Source organism: Lotus japonicus, chromosome 4, assembly GCF_012489685.1.
Source record: "Lotus japonicus ecotype B-129 chromosome 4, LjGifu_v1.2".
Taxonomy (NCBI): domain Eukaryota; kingdom Viridiplantae; phylum Streptophyta; class Magnoliopsida; order Fabales; family Fabaceae; genus Lotus; species Lotus japonicus.
Window position 1 is genome coordinate 67,363,025 of NC_080044.1, and position 20,433 is coordinate 67,383,457.

Here is a 20,433-nt window from a genome sequence, read left to right on the forward strand (position 1 = left end):
TCGGTTTGGATCAATTTAATTGGATTTGCGTATCGGATCATACCCGCTTACACCCTAAAAAGAACAGTTAACTAAACTTTCGCATTTTTAAAATGACTTTTTTTTGTCAAAGCATTTTTAAAAAGAATTGATCCAGCAAAGATGCAGGATACCAATGAAGAATCATGGGCTGGCGTACACCTCAGGGCCTTAGGAGTTTTTCTCTTACATCTTTTTTAATTTCTGTGTAGGCTCTTTAATCATGTGGATATTTTTTGCCCGGAGCTACATGGACTAGGCTTAGCCCACTTGTAGAAGCTTGGACCAAATTGTCGGAGAACAAAATCAACAAATATTTGGACCAAAATATTGTAAAATGCGAACTACGAAGGGATCGGTGGAGTTAAAAAAAATTCAACTTAGGTTGGATTGTTGACAAAAAAAAAACTTAGGTTGGATTAATTTTCTCATTTTGATAGTTTTAGTCTTTCCTTAGTTAGAAGAACAAGAAAAAGAGCTACTGATTAATTTCAAAATTAGTTTTCTCTTCCTTGTATTCTTGCTGGATTGATGATCAATGTTCCTCAAGGTATGGTTTCTGTTGTTCAGACTGGTGCCTTTCACTAGCTTAGTCGTTCAATAATGATTTGTATTCTATAAAAAAGAATTTTTGTTGTTATATAAATATAAGGTCAAGGTTACAATGCTAGAAAACTCCATCAATTGGGTCTCTAACCAGTGACAGATGGAGGTTAGAGAGTATGAGGGCAAGTGCCCTCACTTGATTATGAAAACAATCATTAGAAACAAATTTCAGTAGTAAAAGTATATGGTTTTTTTATGGTTCATTAGAAAAAATGTACTCACCTGTGTTTTACATTGTTAAATGCCCTCACTTGAGTAGTAGAAGTATGTGGTTTTTTATGACCTCTTTAGTAAAAAATGTTCTCACTTGTGTCCCCTTTGGTAAAAATGCCCTCACTTTTAATAATGTATGTTAATTTTTTTTTAGAATTTATTTATATATATTGCCCTCACTTTTAGTAAAATGTTCTCACCTGTATCCCTTTTGGCAAATTTATAGATGTGTCTCTGTCTCTAACTTTCCCAATAGCAAAACAATAAAAAAAAAACTCTTCAATTATGGGCCACTAGTCGAAATATGCTCGTAACTCCGTTAAGAGTTTGGATAATGGGACAAACCTTTAACAAATATGAGACCCAAGGCAACTAACACAATTGAGTTTAGACAAAGCATCGATCGCCACCCCCTTTGAGTGTTCCCTGCCCTCTATGGCTTCTCATTCTATTAGGTAGGTGTTTATCACAAAATAGAAGGGTTTTCTTTCACATTAAGTGAATTTACTATTGAATAAGTGAAAAAATTTCAATCTTGGTCTTTCTCCTTTTGTGCTCACCACATGCTTCCTCCACCCCACCAGTCTCTCTCTGTCGTCTTCGTTGTGTCGTTGATAAACTTTTTACATGAGAATGATTGGGGGCGGCAAAGTCAAACTCTAAATCACTTGGTCCTAGATGCTCTGATAGCAATTATCCTAAAAGCTTGAGTTATTAGGTAAATGACACAAAAAATGATTATATTTCTAACACTCAGCCTACGACACCTCTGCAGCCTCCATGTGCGACGGCCACCAACAACCGACCGCAACCATCGTCGTCTACGATGACACCTCCTTGGCCTTAGCTTGTGTTGTAGTGAACTTCTTTCATCCAATATCTGGTCTTATACTTGTCCAACTAGTTCTGTTTTAGTGGTCTACATGTGCACCTTTTGTTGAAAAGACATCGTATTCTCTTGAAAACTATATATATGTACAATTATCTTGTATAGTTCTTTGAACAATAAATAGAGACTTAAAATGAGATGAGAGATAACATATACTACCTTTGATGTCCAGTAAGAGAATGTTCACATAAATTAAGAAAAACAATTAATTGTGTTGATTTTCATAAGAGCATTAGAATGTATTTTATATTTCTTCATTTATTATTTCTATAAGAGCATTTCTTGAAAAAACATCAATTAATGCTATCTTGAAACTCTAACTGAATAGATATATAGGAACATTTTTTTTCTTCAAAATAGACAATTAATAAGGAATGAAGATAGTATAAACGAGATACGATTGATACTTTGATGAAAAGAGATAGAAACAAGTAGTAGTATGGTTAAAAGTGTTAGTTACAAAAAAATATTGTATATATCAACACTATAACTCCTACATTTCGGGGCTAAAATTCTGCATATTTATGATATATAATATATTCACAACCACCTATCTTTAATTTATCTCAATAAAACTATTCTTGTATCATTATATCTTTCACTTCTCTTGTTCATTCCTTTCTCATTTTAGTTGGATGTGGAAATGATGTGTCTATGAAATTGATAAATCTCCCTAGAAGACCATTGTTCCGGTATGGAATTACCGACAGGGCTAATCAAACTAGAGAACGAACAAGAAGTAAACAAGTGAGTAAAAAATGCGTGAAATGATAGGTCCCCCACCGCTTGGGCGGTGCCTGTTATTTATAGCTTGGGTTTTGGTCCGGTTGAACCATGGGTTACCCGGCCCATTTGGTACATAAGTTTAGTCAGCCCAATTATCAAATACATTGATCCGCCCATATCAGACCACAAGCCCTCAAGACACTAAGACTTAGTATAAGGCGAATGTGTCTTTAATAAGCCCTCAACTACTAAATCACATACAATGACAACAATGGGCGTATAAATTCTAATACTTGTAAATTGTAACAAAACAGGTAATGATAATCATCTTTGTAATGAATCAAACTTGTCAGATACCCTCAGCTGTCACTTCATATGCTCTTTCCATGGCAGATTTCAAAGTCATTATTGCTTCACCTGCCATAAGATATCAACAAAAGATCCTGCATATATTTGGGAACTTGGTGCCACAGTATCAATATACACTAACAAATCCCCCTAACTCGATCATCAAAGCAAATAAACACTATTAAAAGCATAATTAATTTTAGATGTGAAAGGTCGTACCCCTTCATGAAACGTTTCTTCTCAGACCAACATACCCCTTTCCACTCGGTGAGAAAGTTCAAACCTTTTCAGAACATCATTGCTTCCAGACGAAAATATCCCTTCCAATCAAATCTCTTCAAATTCAAATTTTAGTCAAACAGATGTGTCCTTTCTATCAAACCGTCAGAATGTGTCCCTTCAAAGCATGCGTGAAGGCACGCGTCCGCTCATCCTTTAATTCACCCATTAATGCACCATTTCACTTCACATTTTCACCTTCTTTTCTTTCTCTATATAAGGTCCCAAAAGTTTTATCTTTCTTCCACACTCTCACTTTTCCCTTACACATACTCTCTCTTTTCACTGTAACGAAAAGAGATTACTCTTTCACTACTGCATCAACAAGTGCAATCATCATTCAACCTCCTTCACTTGCCCTCATCACCAGCAAACCCAGAAATCACTCAAGCTTCTACATATTCAAGGTAAATTTCACTTCTTTCCCTCTTTTCTTCCTTTTGCATGCCTAATTCCACATTTGAACGTTGAACATCTTATTGCCTAAACCCAGAAACCCATAAACCATGCTCTCCATTTCAAACCCAGAAATTCAAACCTGATTTCTCTCTCCATCTTTTACTTTTCGCACTTCTACTTTCAGGAACCCTTGAAAATGGCTTCTAAACGTACCCGTAGAGAGGTTTCCGCATCTAATGTCACAGCTACTGTTGATTCACTTTGGGTTGCCAGCAAAATCAAAAAACAGTTTTCTAAAATCAATACCCCAAAAGCTGTCGTAGATTTAATTACCAAATATAACTTTAGGAAAGATGGCCTAGATGCTCACCTGGACATAATTCCCTGCTCCCCTGACGAACCATGTTGTTTTGGACAACCAGACAACCAAGGGCGAAACTTCACTTACCTCTTTGAAAGCCTATTTTCCGATTTGAAGTACAACCTCCCTTTTTCTGACTTTACTTGTTCTGTTCTAACCCTTCTAAACGTAGCTCCTACCCAACTTCATGGTAATGCATGGGCTTACCTGAAAGCTTTTGAAATTCTCTGCCTGGCCTTAGACATCGAACCCACTAGCAACAAAATTTTCTACTTCTTTGAAACTTGTGGGCGAAATGTTAGAGGCGAATATGTTTCGCTCGCTACTGCTAGGGGTTTGGGGCTATTTACCCTCTTCAAAAGTCATTACAAACATTTCAAGGGAAAAATTTTCAAACTTCGCGAATCCGATCGTTGTAAGGATATATTTTATTTCGACGACGGAACCCTCGATTTCCCTTTTATTGGACGAACCAATATGAAGTAGTCGTCAAAATTCCTGATGATGCCTTGACTCCTGAAGAACTAGTTGATTGCCAATTCCTGTCAAACCTAGGACTAAACCTTAAAGATTTTATGACCACCCTTTCTAAAAATCAAGTGGGTGTGTACATTGGTAAGGCATCCTAATTTACATTTTCCTTTCATGCTTCACACTATGCTTCTTGATGTTCTAACATTCTTACTTGTTGCAGGCAAAATGGCTCGTCTGTCAGAGGAAGACATCCTTCGTTTCCGCCGCGAGCAACAAGCTGCTCGTGAAAAGAGGAATCCTTCCAAATCGCTTGCTGATCAGGACACTAGCCATTCCGGCACGGAAACGGGTCGCCCCACTAAGAAGAAGAAAAAGAACAAAGATCCGGCTTCCGCCAAAAGCAAAGCCATCAACCAAACTTCTCTGGAACAATTCATGAGCAAAGGCGGTGCTCTTGAGACAAACAAAGGTTGTTCGTCAAGCGGCCCACCCCCTTGCTGGAAAAACTTATTGAAGGAATTTGAAGAATTATCCTCCACTGAAGTCACTTCACTGTGGGACTTTAAGATTGACTTCAACTCTTTGGTGGAAACAAATTTAGTTTTTGAAGCGGACCGAGAAAAGATGAGAAAGATTGGCCTGAAAGAAGCTTGTCAGGCCATGATGACTAAAGGCTTAGAGATTGCTGCTATCTCTAAGATGATTGACTTAGAATCTGCTGGGTTGATGGTCTTGCCAGCACCAAACTTGTTGAAGAAAAGGAGAAAGAAATTGAAAAAATGAAGGCTACAATGAAGTTGTTGGACAAATCCAACAAGGCGAATGAGAAAAAAGCTGCTGATTTGGCATTGGAAGTTGCCAATTTGAAGAAGGCTGCTGAAGAAAACAATGCTTTTGTTCAAGCATTAAATGGGGAGAATGAAAAAATAAAGGCTGATCTCACTCAACTGACTACTGTGCACAACCAAACTCTGAACGAGAATTCTAAGATGAAAACAAAGATTGCTGAATTAAAATGCTCTGTTCTGGATCAATTCGAGGCTGGTTTCGCCAAAGCACTGAATCAAATCTCCTTCCTCAATCCTGACCTGACGATCAACTTTGAGGGTTCAAACCCCTATGCTCGTATCGTGGATGGTAAACTGGTTAGCCCGGATAACGCGGATGAAGAAGGAGAAGAAGAAGAAGAAGAAGAAGAAGAAGAAGAAGAAGAAGAAGAAGAAGTCAACACCAAAGAAGGAGAAGGAGAAAATCACTAGCTGCAATTCTTGTACCTTTTCCTTCTAGCAAATTATGTAAAAGACCGTTCCTTTATTCCCTTTGCTTTCATGTAACAAACTTTTTCCTTAATGCAATGAATTTCCTTTCAGTATTACATGAATGCCTTAAATTCTTTGCCCTCCAACATTTTCACATATTCTAATTGTTTCGCCTAAAACTTTCATGTCTTCCACACTAATATTATTTCTTCATTCACACGAAGAATCGCAAGAATAACTAATTCTATGACTAGGCATTATTTTAAACAGTCACCAAAGCTATCATATCACTTCAATATTAAAGTTCAAAACATAACTTAATGGAAATTTCATTCACTAACCTTTTCATCAGAATTGATCCGCCTTCATCATTATTCAAGCACATCGCTTTCTTATTTTACTGTATATAGTAAAATACTCTTGAGTGAATCTCAAAATTTTTGTAAAGTTTAAACTTAATCAACTACTTTGGAATCATAAGGCCTTCGTGTATATGACTTAGTCAAATTTTTCATTTTTTGACGTAGTTACTCATGGAAATCAAAGTCACGATATTTGATTTCATTAATATGCTCGCGTGGAGACTTGTGCTTAGTTTGGACAAGCTTAAATCCAATTTAAGGCTGTGCTTATGAATTCGTGGCCAAATGCTCTTGTTTTAAGAGACTTACTCTTTTCTCAATTGTCTGACGTCGCCCAATTGATAGGCCTTAGTTGATAAGTTTCCGCTATGGGAAAAAATAAAATGTTACGCCCTTGAACATTTTTAAAAGGTTATGCCTCGTTAAAAACTCTCTCGCCTGGGGTAGAGAAAAGAGTGCATACCTGTTTATTCATTAATATGTGATGCCTCGTTAAAAACTCTCCTTTTCAGGTAGAGAAAAGAGCGCATCAAACTTAGTCTTACACAACAAACATATCCTAAACAACATGGAGAACCAACATAGTCTGTCACACACACAACTGAAACAACTAACATAGTCTTCAACATACACAAACTGAAACACACTGTACAAACATAAAGCGAGCTGGACGAACGTCTTGCACTTCAACTGTAATAGTAACGAAGATGTTGTGTGTTCCAAGCCCTCGATACCCTTCGCCCAGACAATTCTTCCAAATGATACGCCCCTTGTCCCAACTCTCTTCGAATTTTATAAGGTCCTTCCCAATTTGGTGACAACTTTGAATCGTCTGGTCCTCTTGTCTTTCTTCTCAGCACCAAATCTCCTACCTCCATCTGCCTTGGAACCACCCTTGTATTGTATCGCCTTTCTGACCTTTGCTTTACCACTGCCTGTCTCAAACGAACCTCTGCCTGAGTCTCATCAGCCAAATTCAAATCAACAAGTCTATTCATATCGTTATGTTCTTCATTATACGTTGCCACCCTAAATGTTACATCCTGAACTTCCACTGGAATCATAGCATCAACCCCATAAGTTAACTTGAAAGGTGTTTCGACAGTTGTAGACTGTGGAGTTGTATTGTACGCCCAAATGACGGTAATCAATTCATCTGCCCATAACCCTTTTGCTTCGCCCAAACGCTTTTTAACTCCATTCAATATCACTTTATTTGCGGACTCTACCTGCCCATTTGATTGTGGATGTTCCACCGAGGCGAAACGCATCTCAATACCCATTTCTGCACAAAAATCTTTCACACTTATGCTAGTAAACTGTGTCCCATTGTCTGAAATGATTGTAGCCGACACACCAAACCTGCAAATTATCTTCCTCCAATAAATTTTTTTAACTTTTTCTGCTGTTATCTTCGTCATTGATTCCGCCTCAATCCATTTAGTAAAATAATCCACTGCCACTAAGACAAATTTAACTTGTGAACCTGCTGGAGTAAAAGGTCCCAAGATATCCACACCCCACATTGCAAATGGCCATGATGAACTCATTGAACTCAACGTCTCCGGCGGTGCTCTATGCAAAGTTGCATACATCTGACACTTTACACACTTCTTTGCATATTCCATACAATCTGACCTCAGTGTTGGCCAGTAAAACCTTGCTCTTAAGACTTTTGCTGCTAAAGATCTTCCACCTATGTGGCTTGCACACACTCCCTCATGCACTTCAAACATGATTCTGTCAGCCTCCTCTTTGGAAACACATCTCAACAGTGGAACTCCGACTCCCCTTCTATACAATTGATCGCCCAAAAGGGTGTAGTGACTTGCCTCTCGAATCTGATCCTTAGTAAATAAAAGCATATCAGCCCCCTCTGCCTCTAAGCACAACTTGATTCGACCCACCAATCTTGATCTCTCACCATTGGAATTGCCATAACTTCTTCCTTTTCAATGCTGGGACTGTTTAAAACTTCCTGAATCACTGACTTGTTGTTTCCTGGTTTCTTGGTACTTGCTAACTTTGACAAGATGTCAGCCCTCGTGTTCTCTTCCCTTGGAACATGGTTGATCTGCACTTTCGGCACCTGCTTCATCAAATTCTGAGCCTTCACCAAGTATTTGGCGAACTGTGCATCCTTCGCCTGATACTCTCCTTGGATTTGTCTGGACACTATTTGTGAATCTGTCTTGATCCTGATGCTTTGTACGCCCATTTCGATTGCTAACCTCAACCCTACAATTATAGCCTCATACTCTGCTTGATTATTACTGGCTTTAAAATCGAACTTTAAGGACTGTTCAATTGTTATGCCACCTGGTCCCTCTAAAATCACCCCAGCTCCACTACCCTTAATATTGGACGAACCATCAACTAACAAACTCCATTCACCTGAATCTTCACCTTTCTCGTCTGGAGACATTTCATTAACAAAATCAATCAAATTTTGTGCTTTAACATGTCCTTTCTTCTCAAATGAGACTCCAAACTCAGACAATTCGACAGCCCATGAAACCATCCTTCCTGCTAAATCAGGCTTTTGTAACACTTGGCGAAGTGGTAAGTCAGTTTTAACTACCACTGGAAAGCCTTGAAAATAAGGTCTTAACTGGCGGATATAATCAGGGCCAAAGCAGCCTTTTCTATTTTTTGATATCTCAATTCTGCCCCTTGGAGTGCATGACTCACAAAATATATGATTCTCAGATCATCCTTAAGTTCTTGCAATTAAACTGAACTAACAGCGCTATCAGATATTGAAATAAATATCGACAGCAAAATACCTGGCATTGGCTTTGATAAAATTGGTGGTTTTGATAAGTGCTCCTTCAAACTTTGAAACGTCGCTTCACACTCCTCTGTCCATTGGAACGCCTTGTTTTTCCTCAAACACTAGAAGAATGGAGCTGATTTATTTCCAGAACATGGCAAGAATCTCGCCAGAGCTGCAATTCTTCCCGTCAACTTTTGCACATCTTTCACTGAGGTGGGACTTTGCATTTCAATAATGGCCTTGCATTTATCAGGATTTGCTCCAATTCCCCTTCTTGTAATCATAAAACCCAGAAACTTTCCACTTTGAATCCCAAATGAGCACTTCTCTGGATTAAGTCTCATATTATGCTTTCTGAGCTCCCCAAAAGCCTCTCTCAAATCTGAACAATGCGTTAACATCTCGTCTGATTTCACCACCATGTCATCAACATAATCTTCCATGTTTCGCCCCACCTGTTTATCAAAAACTTTGTCCATCAACCTTTGATAAGTTGCTCCTGCATTTTTGAGTCCAAATGGCATGGTTTGATAGCAGTAGTTTGCCTGATTCGTCATGAAAGCTGTTTTCTCCTCATCCGGTCCATACATTCTGATTTGATGGTATCCAGAGTATGCATCCATCAGGCTGAGCATTCCAAATCCAGACTCCCTATCAACAAGTTTATCAATATTTGGCAAAGGATAAGAGTCCTTCGGGCAATGTTTGTTCAAATCCGTATAATCAGTATACATTCTCCACTTTCCATTAGCCTTTTTCACCATAACGTCATTCGCCAACCACGTTGGATACTTTACTTCCCTGATAAATCCAGCTTCCAACAGCTTGCTAGTTTCTAACTTTACAACTTCTGCTTTCTCTTCGCCCATCTTTCTTTTAAGCTGAACAATTGGCTTTGCTCTTGGATTTAAGGCTAACTTGTGACAAATAAATTCCGGATCAATTCCAGGAAGGTCTTTCGCACTCCATGCAAATAAATCCATGTTTTCAGCCAAAAGTTTAACCAACCTGTCTTGCTGACTTGCTGTTAAACTCGTGCCAACTTTCAAATTCCTTCCACCAATTGCCACTACTTTGGTTTCCTATTCTGACGTCATCTTGCTTTCTATAAATCCATCACGATGATCCAAACTTGTTTCGCCTTGATTCATTTCAATCTCATAAACCCGATGTCCCTCTTTCACAGCTTTCTTTCCCATATGACCATACTGCTTGAAGCTTTTAGAGTAACATTTTCTGGCTACGATTTGGTCAGCCTTTAAGACTCCAACTCCTCCCTTGCTCAACAGATACTTGACTATTAAATGTCTGGTAGAGATGATCTCCCCCAATCTATTCAGTGAAGGCCTCCCAATAAGCACATTGTACGGTGAAATACATTTTACCACTAGAAACTTAATAGCAAATGTCTCCACATTTTTTCCTTCTCCAAAAATAGTGCTCAACTCCACATAACCTCTGACAAACACTTTTTCACCAGAAAAACCCACCAAATATCCATCATAAGGTTGCAAATCAGATTCTGTCAGCCCCAATTTTTCAAAAGCATCTCCATAAATTAAATCTGCTGAACTCCCTTGATCCAACAGTACCATCTCAATTTCATATTCAGCGACCGTCAGCATCACCACAATTGGATCGTCTTCATGAGGCTGAACTCCCTCAAAATCTCGCACAGTAAAAGTAATATCTGGCTGGTTGGTTGCCCAACTTCCCCAATCATTAGAATAAACAACATTGATTGAATGAACATACCTCTTTCAAGCTGAATTAGTTATTCCTCCACCTCGGAATCCACCAAAGATAGAATGAATTCGCCCCTTCGCTTTCCCCTTCGATTGTCTGTTTTGACCATCACTATCAACTTCCTTTCCATCTTCAGTTCGCTTTGTTGAAGTTCCTGCTTCATCTGAATTGCTTCGCCCTTCAAGTTGTTTCATGCATCCAGCCTTCACCAATTTATCTATCTCTTTCTTCAAAGTGAAACAATCATCAGTATTGTGTCCCGAAATCCTATGATACTCACACCACTTCTTCTTATCCACATAACCTGTTGACGACTTTGGTTGCCGAGGAAAACGGATAACGTTCGCCTCCAAACACGTGTGCAAAGCATCGGTTAAATTAACCGCCAAAGGTGCTGCACAATCATTTTGATTCCGAGTCCACGTCATCGAATGTCCTGACCCACACACTCCATACGGTTGAGCACGACTTTTGAAATAAGAACGGTTATCAAATCGACTGTCATAACGGTTGCGATTATTATACCCTGTATTTCCACGTTCAGTCCATCCCTTCGAATATTGATCCGTAACCGCTCCCTTCTTCGCCTCAAACTGCTGTTTTTGTCCTGTAACCGCTGCATTTGGGCGGTTGTTTTTTATCTGGTCGCTTTGCTCCTCCCTGATGTACCCTTGTACCCTTTCACGTAAATGCGCCATTGTCTCCACAAGTTTTCTACTTAAATTGTTGTTTAAGCCTCCTGGCTTCAAACCCAATTCAAAAGCTGCAATGCAGATTTCCGGCATCTTATCCTCCAAGTGAACAGATAATTGATTGAAACGCCCCATGTAAGACTGCAAAGTCTCATTTGGTCCCTGACGAACATTGAATAATGTCGCCGGAGTCACCTTTTGAGCACGACTGGTAGAAAATTGAGACAAGAACTTTGTTGATAACTCCGTGAAATTGACAATTGACCTTGAAGGCAAAGTTGTAAACCAAATCATTGTTGACTTCTTGAAAGTTGATGGTAGCATTTTGCACTTCAACGCGTCTGATGCGCCTACAATAACCATTTTTGTGTTAAAATACACTAAATGGTCCTTTGGATCTGAATCGCCATAATAAGAATCAAGCTTTAGCGTCTTCAAATTATCTGGGACGGCGGTGTTTGCTATTTCCTATGTGAAAGGTTGGAAATCCACCACCGTCTCAGCCATTCGTCGATCGCCCTCTCGTAACCCCTGAGTTTGATTGAGATCAGTAAGTTGATTTTGTAACTGTTGATCATGTTGACGGAGATCATTGAGATCATCCATGATCCCCTGAAGAACGTCGGGAGGAACATCATTTTGTTGGACATGATTCCTCTCTCCGTTCGCCCCGAATCGAGTCACCATTGCAGTGAAAAATGAAGCCTAGGAAAGTATCCTTCGGCCCCACGGTGGGCGCCAATGTTCCGGTATGGAATTACCGACAGGGCTAATCAAACTAGAGAGCGAACAAGAAGTAAACAAGTGAGTAAAAAATGCGTGAAATGATAGGTCCCCCACCGCTTGGGCGGTGCCTGTTATTTATAGCTTGGGTTTTGGTCCGTTTGAACCATGGGTTACCCGGCCCATTTGGTACATAAGTTTAGTCAGCCCAATTATCAAATACATTGATCCGCCCATATCAGACCAACCATAATGGTGTAACTTGGTCATGGAGTAATCAAGCTTAAATTAGAAACCGTCAAACTTTGATCATTTAAATGTAATTAGACCGTGTAGTTATCAAAGGTGCCCACTAGGGTGAGCAAGTTTCAAATTGGTTCATGGTGGACCAATGCCTAAGAACCGTTGGATATAGGAATCTAGGAATATTCTTAAAATAGATGGTTAGGATTAAGTTAATGTTAAAAGGGTAAAAGCGTCATATTCTCTCTCCCTTACTCAAACTTTCCTCCATCAAAAACTCACACTAGCCGGCCGCTGCCTCCTCCACCATCGTATGCCACCACTATCATTGTTGTTCTGGTGTTCTCTTTAAGCGATAGCCCACAACGTCGATCCAGGCGGCGAGGATGTTGACGCCGGGAGCGATTAGATCCGGTTTGAGAATTCGAGGGTTCATACCGTTCGGTCCTCTGGCGGAGAACGAAGCGAGAACCGGTGTCAGTTTGATTCCGAGGATCGTTCCTTTGAAATCGAGAGTGGCGGTGGGGTTTGTAGAAGAGGAGCTGTAGGCTTTGATTGCATCTCCTTTGTTGGATCCGACGGCGCATGCGGGAAGAAGATGAGCATCTCCGACGAGCCCTTCTCCGTTGGAGATTCCATTTGCTAGAATCATTCCGACGCCATCGACTTTCTTCACCACCAGCCCCTTCGCAACCCGTATCATTCACGCTGAGATTTGTGTTCATCGACAGATCTATCAAATTCCAGCGGGGTTGGAATATCTTACGACACAACGTAGGGCCAATCGAGATTCAAACTTACCAGTTAATGCCATTTGGGAACTTTTGGGTTCGCAGCGGTTTAAGGGAGAGATCTGTTGGTCAATTGGAGGTGTTCTTCAATGAGCAGTGTGTAGCTACTTGGGGTTTCTTCTCAGAGAGGAACTTCAAGTAGTGAATCTTTTTGTGTCTTTCCCAAATTGAGTTTCTTTGTTGAGGCAAAAATGATCTCAGTTGCATCTGTTGCTGTATCAAAAAATTATATGTCTAGGTGCAAAGGAATGAGGGAAGAAGGGTGAGGGGGATGGAGGAGTTGAAGGTGGTGAAGAGGTTGAAGGAGGAAGATAACAGTGCCATCGTCGAGGTCAAGAGACCTTATCCACTGTTTTCTTTTAAATGTATCAATTGATTGATCATTTTTTCTCATATAGCATTTTGATTGAATAATTACACAATAAGCCAAAATTGATCTGATAGGATATATAAGGGATTGAGTAAACTCAATATTTAACAAGTTCATGATTTGAGATCAAATTTCTGAAATTGCATATGGTTAAATATAAAGGTTTTGTTGAGGGATCAAAATTAAGAGGAAAGGAGGTGATGGTTGTTGTTGTTGTTGGTGGCTGCAATGGGGTGTGATCGAGGAGAGAGAAGGGGCGGGTGGAGGGTAGCGTGGGAAGGAGGGAGTTAGTGTGTTGGGGATGGGGAGGGGGGAAATTACTGAAGAGACACTTGGTCCACCCATAGACCAATTTGAAACTTGCCCACCACCTGTTATCAAATTGTAGCCGTGTCTCTTACACGGTAATCCATTTCTGCACGAAATGTTTAGCTTAGCTTAGCCCTCACTTCCCTTTCCCAGCAAGTTTATTATTTTTTTTTTGTACATTGGAAAGTTCATTAGTTTAATCCACCCCATTCAATTCCAATAAATTAATATCCAACTATCCAAACTCTTCCATCTCCCAATTCCTATATATATACATATATATATTTTAATCTTTCATCAACGTAACGTGCATTCTCTAGTCTCTACCAACGATTTTCATTTGTCATTACTCTGTAAACATGGCCACCAACAAGCAGAAGAAGTCTCTGTTGAGCCGCCTACGGACGGCGGTGAACAAGGTGAGGCTCATACTAAGCTCCACCATACTCAGCCATACATGGAATGCGGTCACCATGTTCCGCCGTGACTCTCTAATCAAACGCCGCGTCAGTTTCAATGATCGCCCCGGGTTTATGCTCTGTTCTGAGGAAACAGATTCAGCGGGTTCGGTTTCTCCTTCGCCGCCTTGTCTTCAGAGAACGTTAAGCTCTCCTTGTGCTTCTTCAGATGATGATATTGATCGGAGAGCAGAGTTGTTTATAGCGAATTTTAGAAGACAGCTTCAGTTGGAGAGGCAAATCTCGTTGCAGCTACGTTACTGCAGGGAACAAAGTTTCTGATGAATTGATCATTCCATGATTTATATGGTTTCTTGTGTTTGATCAGATGAACTTGATGTTGGAGGACTTTGTGTGTTTTTTTGACGAAGGATCTCCATTTTGATCAAGTCAACATAAATTGATATGAATGGTCTTCTGTGATGGCTCTGCAATTTGCATAGATGGCTAGAGAAGATGTAAAAACAATCTGCCAATTTCATTTTTCTTTTGGGTGATTTGAAGGCAAAGTTATTTGTTTGTGTGCACAGTTTTGAGTTTTTTTTTCTTTGTTGATTTGCAGCAATTTGAAGAGACAGGGAATGGAACATTGATGTTTTAAGTTGGTTGTTCCAACTTTCTCATGCATTTGTTTCTTTCTTATTGTCTCTCTGTACATACTGCATTTAAAAAATAATTAAATTGTATCTATAGTTACTTTTAGCCCAAGTTGCCCATATTTTGAAAGGAAGCTTGAGCTTAGTGTGTGACATTTTGCTCTGATTATTCCAATAAGAGTTCATAATGTTTGGTGTACACAAAAATGTTGTAAACACCCTATAGACTGAAGTCTATCGGGCCATATTGTGTTGTTTCCACAGTACCCAAATGCACTTTCAATAAACATAAATAGCTGTTTAGTTTTTCTTCTGTTTCTAGTTGTAGGGTGATGTTACTTTCTTACTTGTATGACTCTCATTAGCCTAATGGTTGAACTCTAACTATAAAATATTAAAATGTAAGGTTTATAAATGAGAAAGGTAAATTGAGCATTGCTGTCATTTTGATTTGCATCTTAACTTCTCTGCAATTAAAATACTAACTGGCTCTTAGTAGGAATTTGCTTCCTATCAACATTCAACACCTTCCAATGCCTAACAGGGGATACTTCCTGGAACTCTTAAATCAGAAAACAACAGCCAAAAAGGAAGCTAACAAAGGTCTTAGCCAAAACATTGCCACATCAAGCAATTATAGAAACTGACATGTCCATAATAAACTTGAACTTCCTAATCTTAAAACAAAAAACCTATGAAATCCATATTTCTTCAATAACTTCAGACTGCATTGCCCTAACAATTACACACTATAAAGAATCAAAGTATTGAGATAGGAAGAAGAAGAAAGAGAAAATGAATATAAGTTATTGTTCTTGATCAAATGAGTACAAAGAGAACTAGTTACACACACAATTAAGAACTCTAACGAACATAGCTAAGAGCTGAAAACAGAATAACAAGCTAGTAACTAAAAGAAACAGTAAAAGGGAAAATACAACAAGCTTAACTAAAGTAACTGTCAACTAACTAAAGTGTAGAATACAATACATACCCTTCATCTGTCTACCTTTTTTATGGAGTGATCGAGTCCATATACATCAAGTCCAAAGTCATATGAATTGCAAATTTGGATCTATATCCCCAGCAATAACATGATCATCCTTTAAAGCAGTACCTGTCAACAACTAATTGACATTCGTCATCTAGCTAGGGAGAGTTCAGGTGCTAGTGCATTTTCATTATAATCTTCTTCTCTGGCCGCCTAAGTATTAGGAACCTGAATTGGACAACAATATAAGTTATTGAAAAATTAGGATTCAAAGTTTAAGTGATTATATTGGGCTAACAGAGTAAATTCATTAGTACATATAAATGACACATGCACCTGAGGTTGAATAGAAGCTGCATTTCGTAAGTCAACATAATATTTTGCATGATTAACTGAAACTTCAGATGTGTCATAATTCTTTTTCTTTAACCCATGGATATATATTGATGCATTAAATCTTTATCACTAGTTAGTCTCTTTACCTTGTATATATGATGGCAGCACAAACCTCTATTTTGAAAGGAAATTTCTTATCCACAATTTAGATAACCTTTATTGGGATACCTTAATTTGCAATGAATTGATCAAATGATAGTAGTTGATAAATTATGTTTAATTCGAGATAAAAAGGATATAAGTTGATCTCAATTAGACAAGTTTGTTTAAAGTACTAAAAACCATATGTACCTTGACACAGTAGTAAGAAAATGAATTAGGGTACTCGCCTTATGACATGTTCATCTAATATACCACTTATTATGCTCATCTATCAAGAGCTTTATGATATGAAGTATAGAGTGCTTTACCACATAAATCACTTGATAGATAACCATGATGATTGGTGGTATACTGCATGCACAACTCAGCTATCTCTTTCTGTTTTTTCCTTGTGACGAAGTTTCCTGTCCTCACTGGTTAGTGCTCTACATGCCTTCATAGATATGGTAGAAAATGGAACAAAACTGTGCTCTAGTATTAGTGAGTCTATAAACGGTTGCAAAGCAAACGTGTTATACTTAAGCATTTCCTGCCCTGAGGCTAATCACTTTATACTACTCTTCCAGCGTCACCTCGATCGACCAAACGGGCCAATCAACCAGAAGAAGAAGATCATTTAATTGAGGCAGAAAAAGTGGTTTTTCATGATTTTCATGGTAGGTTAATTAGCACTAGGGGTTACCACTACTATTTCATAGTCAACGGCGTTACTTGTATCATAGTCAAGTATGGCGTGAATATGGAGTTTTGCTTTTCATTTCATGATGCAAAAATGCCTAAGTACGAAAAGTTGACCAAACCACTTTACACTAAAGCCAAGCTAGACTCAATTACATGGATGCAGCCACCATTTAGGCACAACTCCACCGTCTCAACTCTCAGTTGATTCCTTATCACGCCACTCATCAATTAACTAATGTAGTTAACTGATTAAGTTACTTGATACTAGGCACATATTAGGGATACAAATACTAAAAAGTCCCCAATCTTGTAACCAACTTATGCATTCTTTTTCCCATGTTAAGTAACTTCAAGGACAAATCAAACTATCACATGCTCCCCAGTCCCCACATTTAATCAATTTAAGCTTTCTAATTAACTGAACATTGTTTTTCACTGTACATTTCATCTAATTTTTCGGTGTTAATCAATGTATCACACACCCAATAGCCGTGAGACTAATCATTCGTCTCACTGTCAGCGCACTAAAAAGTAAAAGGCCTACAAATGAGGTTTTTTTTTTTTTTTTTCCAGTCACAGAAGTTGAGAATTGAACTGTTAACCACTTACTTAACAACTGCAATCAACCCACTAATTTAAGTAAAACACTAGAGGAAGTATGCAAATATTTGTTTTTCACTCCTCCATCTTTCAACTACTTTACATCGTACCCCCTATTACACTAGACATATTTTTATTGTGAAGAAAAGTATTGACATTCACACTCCTATTACAAAAGAAGTCAAAAGGGAAAGGGAAATCCGAAGAGCACGAAAATGAAACCATATATTGCGTTACCTCTAAGAAACTCACAAACTTATTAGTATCATCACTCAGATTTCCCAAGCTTCTCCAATCCCCATAAACTCCACCTTGCTTCTTAATCTCCAACAATCAACAAGAGCAATGGCGGTGAAGCCCTCAAAGCCAAAACGTGGACGCTTCGTGCTCTCTTGTTTCATATTAATCTTCTTCCTCTGCGTCTTAGCTTCCATTAACGAAGTCCGCTTCGACGGCTTCTTACAATTCGGCCGCTGCACTCTCCTAAACAACTCCCGTTCCGCCACCACCACCACCTCACAAGACACCCGAATCCTCATCGGCATCCTCACCCTCCCGGACCAGTACCTCCGCCGCCACTTCCTCCGCCTAGTCTACGGAACACAGAATCCAGAAGGCGCCAAAGTGGACGTGAAGTTCGTGTTCTGCAACCTCACCAAGGAGGATCAGAAAGTCATCATTTCATTGGAGATCATGCAGTACAACGACATCATCATCCTCAACTGCACAGAGAACATGAACAAGGGTAAAACCTCAGCATTCTTCACCAGCCTCCCCGAGATTTTCAATGAAACAAAGAACTCGCCTTACCCTCCTTACCACTATGTGATGAAAGCAGATGATGACACCTATGTTAGGCTCAACAGTTTAGTTCAATCCTTGAAAACGTTGCCTAAGGAGGATTTATATTATGGATTCGTGATACCCTGTGGAAGCATGGACCCTTTCAAGCATTACATGTCTGGGATGGGGTTTTTGGTGTCTTGGGATATTGTGGAATGGATCAGTGGCTCTGATATTCCTAAGAAACATGTAGAGGGACCAGAGGATAAGGTTTTTGGAGATTGGATGAGATGGGCTAAAAGAGGAATGAACAGGTATAATGCTAAGTGGTCTATGTATAATTATCCTGATCCACCTTCAGTTTGTAGCCATGAGCTTTGGCCTGATACAATTGCTGTTCATTTGTTGAAGAATCAAGAAAAGTGGGTTAAGACTCTTAGTTTTTTCAACCACACTGCTCCTTTGAAGGAATCTAAGATGTACCATATACATTAATTAGCCATTGTTAGGTGATCCTGATCTTTGCTTTAATTCTCACCATTTTGTTTAATTTTTTTGTATGTGATAAAAAATAATAAGCTCTCAGAGATTTCATTTTTGGGTCTTCTGCGATTAAGGAACCAATTTGTAGTTCCTATGTGCATTTGAAATGTAGTTGATTACCTATAGTTTTTATAGAGAAAGAGGGATTATGGTGAATTTGAGCTTTCAAAGATATAAATGGACCTTGGTCCTAGGAGAAGAAAAATGAAATCAATGCAAATTAGGGAAACAGAGTCAGAGATGAAGGCAGAGCAGAGAAAGAGAGACAGGGGAGGCATTCACCAAGCGAATTCTATGATTCTATCATTAGAATTGTGGAAAGTATAGGGAATTGCGGGCACTATCTATCTTTCTAATGTGGGAACCCGGAAAAGTAATATGTTTAGCCTTTAGGATTTGTTTTGTTTTAAAGAGTTACTCTTCTTGTTGTTGTTGCCCCTTTCTACTCTGCCATTTTCGACAAAACTCAATGAAAATATTGAATCAAAAACAAACACCACACAATTCAACTTTGACCAGCAAGTAGCAACCAGTTAATTGGTTTACCTTTAAACCATAAAAGGAACTTAAAAACAAAAACTTGATTCTAGATTTTTTCTTAATTGCACTTTTATTCTCTAATATTTTGATGGCGTTAACTTGCTAACTTTTTTATCACAGCGAACACATTTTATCCATTAAAGTTATGGGACATTGCAAAAATAATAGTTCCACGATCTTTAGCTAAAACTCATAATGTGGCATAAACTGATAAAAGTATGTGATGTAATATGTGATGTGACAATTTTCCGATAACTATGATGGATTATGTGACTTGCACATAATATTCCTCTCTCTTCCTCCCGCCAAGTAGTTTTTTTCTAAATTAAAATTACCACTTTTCAAAAATCATCCTAAATTTAGCTTCATCATTCAGAGCCCTTAAAAGAGCACTGCAACAATGCAAGCATCTGCTTCATATAATCCAAAGCTCAGGTGTCTAACCCAATTACAGGTTTCTTTTAAAAGCACATCAACCGTGTAAAATTTTTTATTATCAAGAAAACAAAGAGATTATGTGACAACTTTTTTATTTAAAATAATCATTTTTTAAAAAATCATCCTAAATGTAGCTTCACCATTCAAAGGGAAATTAAAACACTTACAAGATGCAAGCATCATCCCTATTTCATGAAATGCAAAGCCATACATCTGCCCAATTCTAGGTTTCTTTTGAGAGCACTAAAACAATGTAATAATTTTTAACTATATAGAAAGAGTGGTAATGTGATAGTTTTTTCTAATTAAAATTACCACTCTTTCTGGCCAATGGAAGGATTTGTGCTTAATTGTAATTGTCGAGATGATTGAATTAGCACATAGTAAAATGAGACACTACCTCATTTTCAATATGTGACTTTTTATTGAACATAATAGACTTAAAATGAGCCATCAAACAAATCCAATATATGATATAGGGAGGGAGGAATGGTGGGTTTGGTTTTGGAGGGATAGAGAGAGTTGTGCGTTAGGGTCACGATATGTTTCTATGTTATTGTTTTTCCTTCCGTGAATGTTGGTTGAGAGAGTTCAATATGGTTTGGATTTGAGGATTGGTGGGGTTGGCGACGAGGTTAGAAGAAGGTTGTGAGATGAGTGTGGTGGTTTATGGGTTGAGGTTGGTGGTTCGCCGGAAACAATGATGGTGACAAATGGGTAG

At 38.6% G+C, this 20,433-nt stretch overlaps 2 protein-coding genes and 1 long non-coding RNA gene across 3 annotated transcripts; 2 read left to right on the forward strand and 1 right to left on the reverse strand.

The window, feature by feature from the left end:
- Positions 1–13,943: 13,943 nt before the first annotated feature.
- LOC130713209 (uncharacterized) lies at positions 13,944–14,324 on the forward strand. The gene has a single exon (XM_057562998.1). The coding sequence runs from the start codon at positions 13,944–13,946 to the stop codon at positions 14,322–14,324; it is 381 nt and encodes a 126-aa protein (XP_057418981.1).
- Positions 14,325–15,427: 1,103 nt separating this feature from the next.
- LOC130714207 (uncharacterized) lies at positions 15,428–16,772 on the reverse strand. Its single transcript, XR_009011194.1, has 2 exons — positions 16,436–16,772; positions 15,428–15,857 (listed from the first exon to the last, which is right to left on the reverse strand). It is a non-coding gene; the product is annotated as an uncharacterized LOC130714207 (long non-coding RNA).
- An 876-nt stretch (positions 16,773–17,648) lies between these two features.
- Positions 17,649–18,890, forward strand: LOC130714206 (uncharacterized). Its single transcript, XM_057564096.1, has one exon. The coding sequence runs from the start codon at positions 17,754–17,756 to the stop codon at positions 18,684–18,686; it is 933 nt and encodes a 310-aa protein (XP_057420079.1). The 5' UTR covers positions 17,649–17,753; the 3' UTR covers positions 18,687–18,890.
- Positions 18,891–20,433: the final 1,543 nt, after the last annotated feature.